This window comes from Cervus elaphus, chromosome 9, assembly GCF_910594005.1.
Source record: "Cervus elaphus chromosome 9, mCerEla1.1, whole genome shotgun sequence".
NCBI lineage: Eukaryota > Metazoa > Chordata > Mammalia > Artiodactyla > Cervidae > Cervus > Cervus elaphus.
Window position 1 is genome coordinate 11007259 of NC_057823.1, and position 17056 is coordinate 11024314.

General features: G+C 40.6%; 3 protein-coding genes across 3 annotated transcripts; all 3 read right to left on the reverse strand.

Moving 5' to 3' along the window:
* Positions 1-2702: 2702 nt before the first annotated feature.
* On the reverse strand, positions 2703-3593 carry LOC122700917 (olfactory receptor 10H4-like). The gene has a single exon (XM_043913946.1). It carries the CDS (start codon positions 3549-3551, stop codon positions 2703-2705), a length of 849 nt encoding a protein of 282 aa, XP_043769881.1. The 5' UTR covers positions 3552-3593.
* A 4389-nt stretch (positions 3594-7982) lies between these two features.
* Positions 7983-8927, reverse strand: LOC122700923 (olfactory receptor 10H4-like). Its single transcript, XM_043913951.1, has one exon. The coding sequence runs from the start codon at positions 8832-8834 to the stop codon at positions 7983-7985; it is 852 nt and encodes a 283-aa protein (XP_043769886.1). The 5' UTR covers positions 8835-8927.
* A 4342-nt stretch (positions 8928-13269) lies between these two features.
* On the reverse strand, positions 13270-14214 carry LOC122700922 (olfactory receptor 10H4-like). The gene has a single exon (XM_043913950.1). It carries the CDS (start codon positions 14119-14121, stop codon positions 13270-13272), a length of 852 nt encoding a protein of 283 aa, XP_043769885.1. The 5' UTR covers positions 14122-14214.
* Positions 14215-17056: the final 2842 nt, after the last annotated feature.

Genomic DNA, 17056 nt, shown 5'->3' on the forward strand with positions numbered 1-17056 from the left:
TCTTAGGACCAAGAACAAGCCAAGCATACTTACTGTCTCTGCTGTTCTTTAACATGGAACTGAAAGTCATGAGTGGTGCTACAAGGGAAAAAAGAAGATACATAAGGATTGGAAGGGAAGACCTGAGCATCTATCTAGGAAAGATAAAAGAATAAAGATGTAACATGTTAGAACAATAAGAGATCACAAGGCTACATAAAGAAAGATCAACTTCCAAAGATTCATGATCTTTCTCATAATATCACATCTAACAATCATTCAAAGCATACAATTTAAGTCAAAATTAAGATAAAACTCCCACTAGCAACACAAGCTATACAGAAACCACTCTCAAGCATTTTGGTCTCAGGATATCTTTACACTAAAAAATTACTGAGGCCCCTAAAGGGTTTTTGTTTGAGTGGATTATAACTATCAATTTTTACTATATTGGAAAATAAAACCAAGAATTAAAAAAATATTTAATTATTAATAGATTCAAAAGAACACTGATAAACCTAGCACATGCTAATTTAAATAACATTTTTTAGTCAAGTAACATTTTCAAAAAAACTTAAGAGTGAGAAGAGTGGCTTTGTTGACAATTTTTCTGAATACACCTAATATCTGCCTTGTAGAAGACAGTTTGATGGCAGTGTCTGCTTCTTCATTCAGTCTAAAACATGTTGATTTAGTTGAAGTAGATGATGAAAAACATTCTCATTGTTAAGGATCTCACGGACCCACAGAAAAGCTGTCAGGGGCCCCCAGAAGTCGTCACATCACACTTGAAATACCTCTGTTACAAAAGAGCTGGAGTTAACCAGAAATGTAAGTACTCCAAAGACTTGGGTCTGAGAACCACTGACCCACAAACTGCAAAGGGCACCTACATTGGGTGAGAGCTAAAGACTCAGATGGACACACTGAGAAGACCTCAGGCAGACTCTGAAGATGGAGCTCTTCCCTAACGACCTTCTCCCCAGGACTGACCTCCATCCCCAGGCTGGGCAATGCTTCCCACAATCATAGGGTTCTTCCTTCCTACCATTCTCTCCAGGTCCCCCTCAGCCTGGCCTGTCTTTTACATGAAGGGAAGGGCAGGAGGGAGGGGCAGAAGAATCTCTGCTGCTTGGTGCTATCAGTGGTACCCACAGGCCGGGGTGGGATGAGACCTCCTAGAACAGAAACTGTCTGCTTATTTCTGCTGTAGCCTTTCCTGCTGGCTGCTCCCTAGGGTCTCTTCAGGATGCCAGCCTAGAAGATCTGTCCTCAGGGTCTGGAGAGGTTAGGAGAGGCCACAAGGGATCTTCAGGGACTGCTGCCTCTAAATTTCCTCCAAATATCCACACACAAAAAGACTTCCTTCTTTCTGTTCTCAGAGAAATCTCAGCCCATTCTCAGGACTGAGAAGCTCCCAGTCATTGAGGAGACTAGGTTGGACACAGACACCGTCATCACCTTGGGATCAAGGAAGGGTCAGAGGGCAAGCAGGAGCTGGAGAAATCCCAAGTGGGCATCAGTGACTCTGCCCTGGGGTGAGGGCAGCTGGAGGGCTTCCCAGACAAGGGTGATTTGGAGCTGAATCTTGGATACTGGTTTCTCTTGGGCATTTTAAGTGTTCAGCATCTCTGGTCAAATTGGATCATCTTACTTCTCTTCTCAATCAAATTCCACCCTATCCCCGTTGTCCTGGTGACCTAGTCACATAGTCTGACATTCACATATGCCTCCTTGTTATGTTATAAAAGACAAACATTTGGAGTTTTGTTGTTGTCCTTGGCCTCTGACCCTGTGATAAGAGTGTCTTTTGTATGCTAATGAGATGACTGATGACAGAGGAATGTGAATTCCTGGATTCTCAATCATATGTTAGACGATGATGAAATCAGCATGGGAGTCAAACAGATACAAAGGTCCAAAGGACTTTATTTATTCACATGTTATGTGAACTCCACCAACATTTCCTTTCTGCATAATGAAGATACCTGTAGGTAGCCACTGTTCTTTCTTTGTGCCATCTTGAGATAGCCCTCTGCCCTTTAAACACACTCCCCCAAAAGATACGATTTTAACACAGTAATGAGAAATGTATGTGTTACTGAAATTTAACTGTGGGGAAAAGATTTCTGTAAAACATGAGATAACAACACACTTTTAACATGTGTACATGCTCACCTAAGCATTGATGCTTCTTCCCTTTCTCCTTCCCTCTACCACCCTTCTTTCTCCTCTAAATCACTCTTTCTTACTTTCTCTCCCTCCTTCATTTTCCATTCTACTTCTTCTCTCTCATAGCCCTGTAATTAGTAAACAATTTCCATGGAGACAAATCATTTTTTCTTTCTTTCTGTTTTTTTACATTTGTCATAACTAAAAAGATAGTCATGAAACACTGGACATGGTGCTTGATATAGAGAAAATTTTCAATGTTTGTTAATTTTTATAAATATTTTCTGTTGCTGTTTTTTATTTTATATTGGTGGGTAAAGAGAAAACTAAAGTCTTTTCTTTCTTGTCCATTCAGAAAGGACCATGGGCATCAGGGTCAACACTCATTCATGGGATGCTCCCTACTTGACCATAGATATATGTTCTAAGCCAGAGATGATGGGATGGAGTTTATCACACTGTGTCATGAAAGAGTGGTGCCAAAGGATTGCAAATGGGGGAGAAATAAGTAGCTAGTATGGAGTGGAGATTCTTCACCTCCCAACTGGTCATCAGTAGCTTAGAGAAGAGAATTTTCTGCAGAAGCTTCTCTGTATGGCGTTCTTCAGCTCCTTATTCCTGAGACTGAAAATGATGGGACTAAGAAAGGGGGTGAAGACTGTGTAGGTGGTGGCCATGAGTGTGTTACTGTCCATCGAATGGGGGCCTTTGGGCTTGAGGTAGATGATGGAGGCAAAACCGTAGTGCACGACCACTATGGTGAGGTGGGAGACACAGGTGGAGAAGGTCTTGTGCCGGCCCTCAGCAGAGGGGATCCTCAAGATGGCAGCCACGATGAAAACATAGGAGAGGATGATGAGGAATAAGCACCCCAGCAGGGTTGTGACACAGACCAGGATCACACCCATGGTGACAGATGCTGTCTCCTTCCCACAGGCCAACTTCAAGAGGGCAAACACGTGACAGCCAAAATGGTGAATCTCATTAGACCCACAAAAGGTGAGGTGAAAAACCATCAGGGTCACCATCATCCCCATGACTGAGCCACCAGCCCAGCAGCAGGACACAAGGCGGGCACAGTCACGGGGGCTCATGAGCACGTTGTAGCGCAGGGGGTGGCAGATGGCCACGTAGCGGTCATAGCCCATGATCATGAGCAGGAAGGAGTGGGTGAAGCCAAACGTAAAGGAGAAGAACATCTGGCTGGCACAGGCCACAAAGGTGATGGAGTGGTGGGACGAGAGCATGTCTGCCAGCATGCGAGGGGTGGCCGCAACAGTGAACAGGATCTCGGAGATGGAGAGGGCACACAGGAAGAGGTACATGGGGGTGTGGAGGCTGTGCTCCCTCCAGATGGTGCCCATGATGAGCAGGTTCCCCAGCAGTGTGAACAGGTACATCAGCAGGTACAGCAGGAAGAAGGAGGGCAGGAGCTGCTGAGGGAAGTTGGAGAAGCCGATGAGGATGAATTCAGACACTGTGCTGTAGTTCTGACCAGACAAGGATGCTGTAACTGGGGAGATCAGAAACAGAATCAACAATGGTTAAAGCATAGGCTCTGATGTAGATCAAATGGAAATTTAAGAGCTGTATACTATTTTAAAACGTCCTTAATTTATTGGGTTCTCACCATCTTCATCAGTAAAATGGGTGAAAACATAATATTTCTTACTATTCAGTCTTGTGATGAAGATAAACTGAGATTAAATGCTTAGGTGTATCAAGTGCTTAAGACATAGTTTGGCCACTGGGTTCTCATAATTTTTTCTTTCAAAAGTATATCCTAAAATGAATTCAGAAATATTTCTAATTGAATAGTTTAAATATCAAATGTTGAAATTTTAGGCTAAAATGATAATGGAGTTAAACATACAAATTTAGATATTTTATTAAGAAATTTTATCCAGGAAAAAATTGTGCTTAAATAAAGCCAAATTAGGTTATTGGAAAGGATTAATAAGATAGAGAGACAGAAAGAGAAAATACCAACAACAAAACATGAAGTTAAAATTGGGAAGTAAATATAAATGTAATGAGTATTGGAAATTAATAAAAATAGTAAAACAGTATGTCAACAAATATGAAACTCTAGATGAAATGAATGAACTCTTAGAAGAATGTAAAATTCCAAAACTGGAACAAGAAAAATTAGGGGTCCCAGATACATAAATACTTTTTAAAAGTTTTAAAAGTTTTAGTTAGTTAAAAAGCTTTCCTCCCTAAAATCATTTCCACAGTTGGGTTTGCAAGTAAGCTCTCTAAACTTTTAAGAAACAGTGGGTGAGTATCATATGCATGTTCTTCAACAAACAGAAAAATACACGAAATTTGCCCAGCTCATTGCATCAGGTTAATGCAATCTTGATTCTAAAACCAGGGAAGAATCTTTGTAAGAGAAGATAATTATGAGCTCATTTTATCTGCTCATGCATATTTAAAAATTCATAGTAGGATATAACCCAGTAAAATCTCATGGTACTAAAAGTAATATATTATGATCATGTAGCTTGATTTATCCTATTAATGACAAGGATGGTTCAACATCAGAAAATCTATCATGTGATTCACTACATGAATAAGCTATAAAAGAAAAATCATTTATTTATTAATATTCCAAATAAGGCAGGAATATTGCTCTAATATTCAAATTTTAATCACAATTTAAAAAAAACTCTTTTGACCATGTGGGAGGGTGACTTTCATAACTAGATTAAGAATATATACTATAAAGTCCAAAAAAGAGAGGATGTGTGTATACAGGGATCTTCTTGATGGCTTAGATCGTAAAGAATCCACCTGCAATGCAAGAGACCCAGTTTCAATACCTGGGTCAAGAAGATCCCTTGGAGAAGAGAATGGCCAGCCACTCCAGTATTCTTGCTTGGAGAATTCCATGGACAGAGCCTGTCGGGCTATGGTCCATGGGGTCACAAAGAGTTGGACATGACCAAGCAACTAACACTTTCACTTTTTCATATGTATACATATAGCTGATTCACTTTGCTCTACAGCAGAAGCTATAATAACATAGTAAAGCAACTGAATTCCAATAAAAATAAATTTAAGAAAAGAAAATACACCATAAAACCAGCAAGTAGTATACTCATGGGGGAACTAGATGCATTGTCTTAGGATCAAGAACAAGCCAAGCATACTTACTGTCTCTGCTGTTCTTTAACACGGAACTGAAAGTCATGAGTGGTGCTACAAGGGAAAAAAGAAGATACATAAGGATTGGAAGGGAAGACCTGAGCATCTATCTAGAAAAGATAAAAGAATAAAGATGTAACATGTTGGAACAATAAGAGATCACAAGGCTACATAAAGAAAGATCAACTTCCAAAGATTCATGATCTTTCTCATAATATTACATCTAACAATCATTCAAAGCATACAATTTAAGTCAAAATTAAGATAAAACTCCCACTAGCAACACAAGCTATACAGAAACCACTCTCAAGCATTTTGGTCTCAGGATATCTTTACACTAAAAAATTACTGAGGCCCCTAAAGGGTTTTTGTTTGAGTGGATTATAACTATCAATTTTTACTAGATTAGAAATTAAAACCAAGAATTAAAAAATATTTAATTATTAATACATTCAAAAGAACACTAATAAACCTAGCACATGCTAATTTAAGTAACATTTTTTAGTCAAGTAACATTTTCAAAAAAACTTAAGAGTGAGAAGAGTGGCTTTGTTGCCAATTTTTTTGAGTACACCTAATATCTGCCTTGTAGAAGACAGTTTGATGGCAGTGTCTGCTTCTTCATTCAGTCTAAAACATGTTGATTTAGTTGAAGTAGATGATGAAAAACATTCTCATTGTTAAGGATATCATGGACCTGCAGAAGAGTTGTCAGGGACCCCCAGAAGCCTTCACATCACACTTGAAATACCTCTGTTACAAAAGAGCTGGAGTTAACCAGAAATGTAAGTACTCCAAAGACTTGGGTCTGAGAACCACTGACCCACAAACTGCAAAGGGCACCTACATTGGGTGAGAGCTAAAGACTCAGATGGACACACTGAGAAGACCTCAGGCAGACTCTGAAGATGGAGCTCTTCCCTAACGACCTTCTCCCCAGGACTGACCTCCATCCCCAGGCCGGGCAATGCTTCCCACAATCATAGGGTTCTTCCTTCCTACCATTCCCTCCAGGTCCCCCTCAGCCTGGCCTGCCTTTTACATGAAGGGAAGGGCAGGAGGGAGGGGCAGAAGAATCTCTGCTGCTTGGTGCTATCAGTGGTACCCACAGGCCGGGGTGGGATGAGACCTCCTAGAACAGAAACTGTCTGCTTATTTCTGCTGTAGCCTTTCCTGCTGGCTGCTCCCTAGGGTCTCTTCAGGATGCCAGCCTAGAAGATCTGTCCTCAGGGTCTGGAGAGGTTAGGAGAGGCCACAAGGGATCTTCAGGGACTGCTGCCTCTAAATTTCCTCCAAATATCCACACACAAAAAGACTTCCTTCTTTCTGTTCTCAGAGAAATGTCAGCCCATTTTCAGGGCTGAGAAGCTCCCAGTCATTGAGGAGACTAGGTTGGACACAGACACCGTCATCACCTTGGGATCAAGGAAGGGTCAGAGGGTAGGCGGGAGCTGGAGAAATCCCAAGTGAGAATCAGTGACTCTGCCCTGGGGTGAGGGCAGCTGGAGGGCTTCCCAGACAAGGGTGATTTGGAGCTGAATCTTGGATACTGGTTTCTCTTGGGCATTTTAAGTGTTCAGCATCTCTGGTCAAATTGGATCATCTTACTTCTCTTTCAATCAAATTTCACCCTATCCCCATGGTCCTGGTGACCTAGTCACAGTCTGACATTCACATATGCCTCCTTGTTATGTTATAAAAGACAAACATTTGGAGTTTTGTTGTTGTCCTTGGCCTCTGACCCTGTGATAAGAGTGTCTTTGTATGCTAATGAGATGACTGATGACAGAGGATTGTGAATTCCTGGATTCTCAATCATATGTTAGACGATGATGAAATCAGCGTGGGAGTCAAACAGATACAAAGGTCCAAAGGACTTTATTTATTCACATGTTATGTGAACTCCACCAACATTTCCTTTCTGCATAATGAAGATACCTGTAGGTAGCCTCTGTTCTCTCTTTGTACCATCTTGAGATAGCCCTCTGCCTTTTAAACACACTCCCCCAAAAGATACAATTTTAACACAGTAATGAGAAATGTATGTGTTACTGAAATTTAACTGTGGGAAAAAGATTTCTGTAAAACATGAGATAACAACACACTTTTAACATGTGTACATGCTCACCTAAGCATTGATGCTTCTTCCCTTTCTCCTTCCCTCTACCACCCTTCTTTCTCCTCTAAATCACTCTTTCTTTCTTACTTTCTCTCCCTCCTTCATTTTCCATTCTACTTCTTCTCTCTCATAGCCCTGTAATTAGTAAACAATTTCCATGGAGACAAATCATTTTTTCTTTCTTTCTTTTTTATTTTTTATATTTGTCATAACTAAAAAGATAGTCATAAAACACTGGACATGGTGCTTGATATAGAGAAAGTTTTTAATGTTTGTTAATTTTTATAAATATTTTCTGTTACTGTTTTTTATTTTATATTGGTGGGTAAAGAGAAAACTAAAGTCTTTTCTTTCTTGTCCATTCAGAAAGAACCATGGGCATCAAGGCCAACACTCATTCATGGGATGCTCCCTACTTGACCATAGATATATGTTCTAAGCCAGAGATGATAGAATGGAGTTTATCACACTGTGTCATGAAAGAGTGGTGCCAAAGGATTGCAAATGGGGGAGAAATAAGTAGCTAGTATGGAGTGTAGATTCTTCACCACCCAACTGGTCATCAGGAGCTTAGAGAAGAGAATTTTCTGCAGAAGCTTCTCTGTATGGCGTTCTTCAGCTCCTTATTCCTGAGACTGAAAATGATGGGACTAAGAAAGGGGGTGAAGACTGTGTAGGTGGTGGCCATGAGTGTGTTACTGTCCATCGAATGGGGGCCTTTGGGCTTGAGGTAGATGATGGAGGCAAAACCGTAGTGCACGACCACTATGGTGAGGTGGGAGACACAGGTGGAGAAGGTCTTGTGACGGCCCTCAGCAGAGGGGATCCTCAAGATGGCAGCCACGATGAAGACATAGGAGAGGAAGATGAGGAATAAGCACCCCAGCAGGGTTGTGACACAGACCAGGATCACACCCATGGTGACAGAGGCTGTCTCCTTCCCACAGGCCAACTTCAGGAGGGCAAACACGTGACAGCCAAAATGGTGAATCTCATTAGACCCACAAAAGGTGAGGTGAAAAACCATCAGGGTCACCATCATCCCCATGACTGAGCCACCAGCCCAGCAGCAGGACACAAGGCGGGCACAGTCACGGGGGCTCATGAGCACGTTGTAGCGCAGGGGGTGGCAGATGGCCACGTAGCGGTCATAGCCCATGATCATGAGCAGGAAGGAGTGGGTGAAGCCAAACGTAAAGGAGAAGAACATCTGGCTGGCACAGGCCACAAAGGTGATGGAGTGGTGGGTGGAGAGCATGTCCGCCAGCATGCGAGGGGTGACCGCAACAGTGAACAGGATCTCGGAGATGGAGAGGGCACACAGGAAGAGGTACATGGGGGTGTGGAGGCTGTGCTCCCTCCAGATGGTGCCCATGATGAGCAGGTTCCCCAGCAGTGTGAACAGGTACATCATCAGGTACAGCAGGAAGAAGGAGGGCAGGAGCTGCTGAGGGAAGTTGGAGAAGCCGATGAGGATGAATTCAGACACTGTGCTGTAGTTCTGACCAGACAAGGATGCTGTAACTGGGGAGATCAGAAATAGAATCAACAATGGTTAAAGCATAGGCTCTGATGTAGATCAAATGGAAATTTAAGAGCTGTATACTATTTTAAAATGTCCTTAATGTATCTGGGTCTCACCATCTTCACCAGTAAAATGGGTGAAACCATAATATTTCTTACTATTCAGTGTTGTGATGAAAATAAACTGAAATTAATTGCTTAGGTGTATCAAGTGCTTAAGACATAGTTTGGCCACTGGGTTCTCATTATAACTTTTTCTTTCAAAAGTGCATCATAAAATGAATTCAGAAATATTTCTAATTGAATAGTTTAAACATCAAATGTCAAAAGTTTAGGCTAAAATGATAATGGAGTTAAATATACAAATTTAGATATTTTATTAAGAAATTTTATCCAGGAAAAAATTGTGCTTAAATAAAGTCAAATTAGGTTATTGGAAAGGATTAATAAGATAGACAGAAAGAGAAGATACCAACAACAAAACATGAAATTAAAATTGGGAAGTAAATATAAATGTAGTGAGTACTGGAAATTAATAAAAATAGTAAAACAGTATGTCAACAAATATGAAACTCTAGATGAAATGAATGAACTCTTAGAAGAATGTAAAATTCCAAAACTGGAACAAGAAAAATTAGTGGTCCCAGATACATAAATATTTTTTAAAAGTTTTAAAAGTTTTAGTTAGTTAAAAAGCTTTCCTCCCTAAAATCATTTCCACAGTTGCGTTTGCAAGTAAGCTCTCTAAACTTTTAAGGAACAGTGGGTGAGTATCATATGCATGTTCTTCAACAAACAGAAAAATACACGAAATTGCCCAGCTCATTGCATCAGTTTAATGCAATCTTGATTCTAAAACCAGGGAAGAATCTTTGTAAGAGAAGATAATTATGAGCTCATTTTATCTGCTCATGCATATTTAAAAATTCATAGTAGGATATAACCCAGTAAAATCTCATGGTACTAAAAGTAATATATTATGATCATGTAGCTTGATTTATCCTATTAATGACAAGGATGGTTCAACATCAGAAAATCTATCATGTGATTCACTACATGAATAAGCTATAAAAGAAAAATCATTTATTTGTTACTATTCCAAATAAGGCAGGAATATTGCTCTAATATTCAAATTTTATTCACGATGTTTTAAAAAACTCTTTTGACCATGTGGGAGGGTGACTTTCATATTTAGATTAAGAATATATACTATAGAGTCCAAAAAAGAGAAGATGTGTGTATACAGGGATCTTCTTGATGGCTTAGATCGTAAAGAATCCACCTGCAATGCAAGAGACCCAGTTTCAATACTTGGGTCAAGAAGATCCCTTGGAGAAGAGAATGGCCAACCACTCCAGTATTCTTGCTTGGAGAATTCCATGGACAGAGGAGCCTGATGGGCTGTGGTCCATGGGGTCACAAAGAGTTGGACATGACCAAGCAACTAACACTTTCACTTTTTCATATGTATACTTATAGCTGATTCACTTTGCTCTACAGCAGAAGCTATAATAACATAGTAAAGCAACTGAATTCCAATAAAAATAAATTTAAGAAAAGAAAATACACCATAAAACCAGCAAGTAGTATACTCATGGGGGAACTAGATGCATTGTCTTAGGATCAAGAACAAGCCAAGCATACTTACTGTCTCTGCTGTTCTTTAACATGGAACTGAAAGTCATGAGTGGTGCTACAGGGGAAAAAAGAAGATACATAAGGATTGGAAGGGAAGACCTGAGCATCTATCTAGAAAAGATAAAAGAATAAAGATGTAACATGTTAGAACAATAAGAGATCACAAGGCTACATAAAGAAAGATCAACTTCCAAAGATTCATGATCTCTCTCATAATATTACATCTAATAATCATTCAAAGCATACAATTTAAGTCAAAATTAAGATAAAACTCCCACTAGCAACACAAGCTATACAGAAACCACTCTCAAGCATTTTGGTCTCAGGATATCTTTACACTAAAAAATTACTGAGGCCCCTAAAGGGTTTTTGTTTGAGTGGATTATAACTATCAATTTTTACTAGATTAGAAATTAAAACCAGGAATTAAAAAATATTTAATTATTAATACATTTAAAAGAACACTATTAAACCAAGCACATGCTAATTTAAGTAACATTTTTTAGTCAAGTAACATTTTCAAAAAAACTTAAGAGTGAGAAGAGTGGCTTTGTTGCCAATTTTTTTGAATACACCTAATATCTGCCTTGTAGAAGACAATTTGATGGCAGTGTCTGCTTCTTCATTCAGTCTAAAACATGTTGATTTAGTTGAAGTAGATGATGAAAAACATTCTCATTGTTAAGGATATCATGGACTTGCAGAAGAGTTGTCAGGGACCCCCAGAAGCCTTCACATCACACTTGAAATACCTCTGTTAGAAAAGAGCTGGAGTTAACCAGAAATGTAAGTACTCCAAAGACTTGGGTCTGAGAACCACTGACCCACAAACTGCAAAGGGCACCTACATTGGGTGAGAGCTAAAGACTCAGATGGACAAACTGAGAAGACCTCAGGCAGACTCTGAAGATGGAGCTCTTCCCTAACGACCTTCTCCCCAGGACTGACCTCCATCCCCAGGCTGGGCAATGCTTCCCACAATCGTAGGATTCTTCCTTCCTACCATTCCCTCCAGGTCCCCCTCTGCCTGGCCTGCCTTTTACATAAAGTGGTCAGGAGGGAGGGGCAGAAGAACCTCTGATGCTTGATGCTATCAGTGGTACCCAAAGGCCGGGGTGGGATCAGACCTCCTAGAACAGATACTGTCCGCTTATTTCTGCTGTAGCCTTTCCTGCTGGCTGCTCCCTAGGGTCTCTTCAGGATGCCAGCCTAGAAGATCTGTCTTCAGGGTCTGGAGAGGCTGGGAGAGGCCACAAGGGATCTTCAGGGACTGCTGCCTCTAAATTTCCTCCAAATATCCACACACAAAAAGACTTCCTGCTTTCTGTACTCAGAGAAATCTCAGCCCATTTTCAGGGCTGAGAAGCTCCCAGTCATTGAGGAGACTAGGTTGGACACAGACACCGTCATCACCTTGGGACCAAGGAAGGGTCAGAGGGCAGGCGGGAGCTGGAGAAATCCCAAGTGGGCATCAGTGACTCTGCCCTGGGGTGAGGGCAGCTGGAGGGCTTCCCAGACAAGGGTGATTTGGAGCTGAATCTTGGATACTGGTTTCTCTTGGGCATTTTAAGTGTTCAGCATCTCTGGTCAAATTGGATCATCTTACTTCTCTTCTCAATCAAATTTCACCCTATCCCCATGGTCCTGGTGACCTAGTCACATAGTCTGACATTCACATATGCCTCCTTGTTATGTTATAAAAGACAAACATTTGGAGTTTTGTTGTTGTCCTTGGCCTCTGACCCCGTGATAAGAGTGTCTTTTGTATGCTAATGAGATGACTGATGACAGAGGAATGTGAATTCCTGGATTCTCAATCATATGTTAGACGATGATGAAATCAGCATGGGAGTCAAACAGATACAAAGGTCCAAAGGACTTTATTTATTCACATGTTATGTGAACTCCACCAACATTTCCTTTCTGCATAATGAAGATACCTGTAGGTAGCCTCTGTTCTCTCTTTGTACCATCTTGAGATAGCCCTCTGCCCTTTAAACACACTCCCCCAAAAGATACTATTTTAACACAGTAATGAGAAATGCATATGTTACTGAAATTTAATTTTGGGAAAAGGATTTCTGTAAGACATGAGATAACAACACACTTTTAACATGTGTACATGCTCACCTAAGCATTGATACGTCTTCCCTTTCTCCTTCCCTCTACCACCCTTCTTTCTCCTCTAAATCACTCTTTCTTTCTTACTCTCTCTCCCTCCTTCATTTTCCCATTCTACTTCTTCTCTCTCATAGCCCTGTAATTAGTAAACAGTTTCCATGGAGACAAATCATTTATTCTTTCTTTTTTTTTATCATTTGTCATAACAAAAAGATAGTTATAAAACACTTCAACATGGTGGACATGGTGCTTGATATAGAGAAAATTTTCAATGTTTGTTTATTTTTACAATTATTTTCTGTTATTGTTTTTTATTTTATATTGGTGGGTAAAGAGAAAACTAAAGTCTTTTCTTTCTTGTCCATTCAGAAAGAACCATGGGCATCAAGGCCAACACTCATTCATGGGATGCTCCCTACATGACACATAGATATATGTTCTAAGCCATAGATGATGGGATGGAGTTTATCACGCTGTGTCATGAAAGAGTGGTGCCAAAGGATTGCAAATGGGGGAGAAATAGGTAGCTAGTATGGAGTGGAGATTCTTCACCACCAAACTGGTCATCAGTAGCTTAGAGAAGAGAATTTTCTGCGGAAGCTTCTCTGTATGGCGTTCTTCAGCTCCTTATTCCTGAGACTGAAAATGATGGGACTAAGAAAGGGGGTGAAGACTGTGTAGGTGGTGGCCATGAGTGTGTTACTGTCCATAGAATGGGGGCCTTTGGGCTTGAGGTAGATGATGGAGGCAAAACCGTAGTGCACGACCACTATGGTGAGGTGGGAGACACAGGTGGAGAAGGTCTTGTGCCGGCCCTCAGCAGAGGGGATCCTCAAGATGGCAGCCACGATGAAGACATAGGAGAGGATGATGAAGAATAAGCACCCCATCAGGGCCGTGACACAGACCAGGATCACACCCATGGTGACAGAGGCTGTCTCCTTCCCACAGGCCAACTTCAAGAGAGCAAGGACATGACAGGCAAAATGGTAAATCTTATTAGACCTACAGAAGGTGAGATGAAAAACTATGAGTGTCACCATCATCCCCATGACTGAGCCACCAGCCCAGCAGCAGGACACAAGGCGGGCACAGTCACGGGGGCTCATGAGCACGTTGTAGCGCAGGGGGTGGCAGATGGCCACGTAGCGGTCATAGCCCATGATCATGAGCAGGAAGGAGTGGGTGAAGCCAAACGTAAAGGAGAAGAACATCTGGCTGGCACAGGCCACAAAGGTGATGGCGCGGTGGGAGGACAGCATGTCCCCCAGCATGCGAGGGGTGACTGCAACAGTGAACAGGATCTCAGAGATGGAGAGGGCACACAGGAAGAGGTACATGGGGGTGTGGAGGCTGTGCTCCCTCCAGATGGTGCCCATGATGAGCAGGTTCCCCAGCAGTGTGAACAGGTACATCATCAGGTACAGCAGGAAGAAGGAGGGCAGGAGATGCTGAGGGAAGTTGGAGAAGCCGATGAGGATGAATTCAGACACTGTGCTGTAGTTCTGACCAGACAAGGATGCTGCATCTGGAGAGATGAGAAGCAGAATGAAGGCCCAGTGGTTAAAACAGAGGCTCCAACATAGGTTAAATGCTAATTGAAGACTTCTGTACTACATAACTACCTTCTTAATTTTTCTGGGCCTCAAAATTTTCATGAGTAAGATGGAGTAAATTGTAATAATTGTTATCATTCCATAATGTGATAAAAATAAAATGAGATCAGTATATTAAATGCTGAAGACCTAGTTTAGCTCCTAGGTTTTCAACAATGACTACAAAATGAAAAGTTTCCATTTTTTGTAGGCATTGAAGACAAATATAGTTGATCAGCATCATATGCTCTTGAATAATGTGCCTATTGTAGGAAATACTTATTTGGTTCTCAAGGCTGTAAAATGTTTTTCCTCCAAGAATCTTTGTCTTTTAATTGAATATTTAATCCCTTGATCATTATGTAGTGTCCTTCTTTGTCTCTTTTCACAGCCTTGATTTTGAAGTCTATTTTATCTGATATAAGTATTGTGACTCCCGCTTTCTTTTGGTCTCCATTTGGGTGGAATATTTTTTTCCAGCCCTTCACTTTCAGTCTGTATGTGTCCCTGGTTTTGAGGTGGGTCTCTTGCAGACAGCATATATAGGGGTCTTGCTTTTGTATCCATTCAACCAGTGTTTGTCTTTTGGTTGGGGCATTCAACCCATTTACATTTAAGGTAATTATTGATAAGTATGATCCTGCTGCCATTTACTTTGCTGTTTTGGGTTCGAGTTTATACACCCCTTCTCTGTTTCCTGTCTAGAGAAGATCCTTTAGCATTTGTTGAAGAGCTGGTTTGGTGGTGCTGAATTCTCTCAGCTTTTGCTTGTCTGTAAAGCTTTTGATTTCTCCTTCATATCTGAATGAGATCCTTGCTGGGTACAGTAATCTGGGTTGTAGGTTATTCTCTTTCATTACTTTAAATATGTCCTGCCATTCCCTTCTGGCCTGAAGAGTTTCTATTGAAAGATCAGCTGTTATCCTTATGGGAATCCCTTTGTGTGTTATTTGTTGTTTCTCCCTTGCCGCTTTTAATATTTGTTCTTTGTGTTTGATCTTTGTTAATTTGACTAATATGTGTCTTGGGGTGTTTCACCTTGGGTTCATCTTGTTTGGGACTCTCTGGGTTTCTTGGACTTGGGTGGCTGTTTCCTTCCCCATTTGGGGGAAGTTTTCAGCTATTATCTCCTTGAGTATCTTCTCATGGCCTTTCTTTTTGTCTTCTTCTTCTGGGACTCCTATGATTCGAATGTTGGGGCATTTCACATTGTCCCAGAGGTCCCTGAGGTTGTCCTCATTTCTTTTAATTCTTTTTTCTTTTTTCCTTTCTGCTTCATTTATTTCCACCATTTTATCTTCTACCTCACTTATCCTATCTTCTGCCTCCATTATTCTACTGTTGGTTCCCTCCAGAGTGTTTTTGATCTCATTTATTGCATTATTCATCTTTAATTGACTCTTTTTTATTTCTTCTAGGTCCTTGTTAAACATTTCTTGCATCTTCTCAATCCTTGTCTCCAGGCTATTTATCTGTAACTCCATTTTGTTTTCAAGATTTTGGATCATTTTTATTATCATTATTCTAAATTCTTTTTCAGGTAGATTCCCTATCTCTTCCTCTTTAGTTTGACTTGGTGGGCATTTTTCATGTTCCTTTACCTGTTGGGTATTTCTCTGCCTTTTCATCTTATTTAGATTGCTGGGTTTGGGGTGGCCTTTTTGTATTCTGGTAGTCTGTGGTTCCTTTTTATCGTGGAGGTTTCTCCCCGTGGGTGGGGCTGGATGTTTGGCTTGTGGAAGTTTGCTGGTTAGAGAAGCTTGTGTTGGTGTTCTGGTGGGTGGAGCTGGATTTCTTCTCTCTGGAGTGCAATGGAGTGTCCAGTAGTGAGTTTTGAGATGGGTCTGTGGGTTTGGTGTGACTTTGGGCAGCCAGTATGTTGACGCTCAGGGCTATTTTCCTGCGTTGCTGGAGAATTTGCATGGTATGTCTTGCTCTGGAACTTATTGGCTCTTGGGTGGTGGTTGGTTTCAGTGTAGGTATGGAGGCTTTTGGATGATCTCTTATTAATTAATGTTCCCTGATAATTTAATACATTCTATTTATTTTAATATTATATTAATGGTATTCTTTTTTCTGTGTTGTTTCATATTGATATTTACTATTCTAAGTGAGCTGAACAGAAAGTTTGAAAATAAATAGATGGAAGAATATATGCCAGAAAAAATGTACCACTTGACAGCTGAGGCAGTAATTTTGAAAACAGACAAAATGAAATTTAGAGAAACAATAATTACAGAAGATTCTGTAATTACAATTACAATAATTGTAATTATTTACAATTGCAACTCAGAGCTTCAGGTTTCCATGGAGAAATCTTCTGAGAAAGAAACCAAGCTTAGGATGTCTTGTGCCAGTGTGAAAGGGAACTTTCAGTGAGTGATGGCTTAATGTTGAATGCATGCCAGAACCAGATTGCAAATGTGCCCACTAAGCTGATTGCCAGAATGAAGGATCATTGTACAAAGAACAGAGGAGCAAGCTACATGACTCCACAAAGATGCAATCAGACAGATCCAAAGGTAGAACATGCTACAGAACAATTGACATAACAAGCGATTGCAACATACAGTCCTAGCTTGGATACTAGTTTAGATGAGCCAGTGTAAATTAATTTTAAGGCAACAGAGGAAATTTTCATTATGTTATGAGTGAATAATTAGGTATAAGTAATGTGAGATCATTATTAACTTAATTATTGAGCAGGCCAAAAAGTTTATTCAGGGCTTCCTGTAATATCTTATGGAAAAACCTGAAT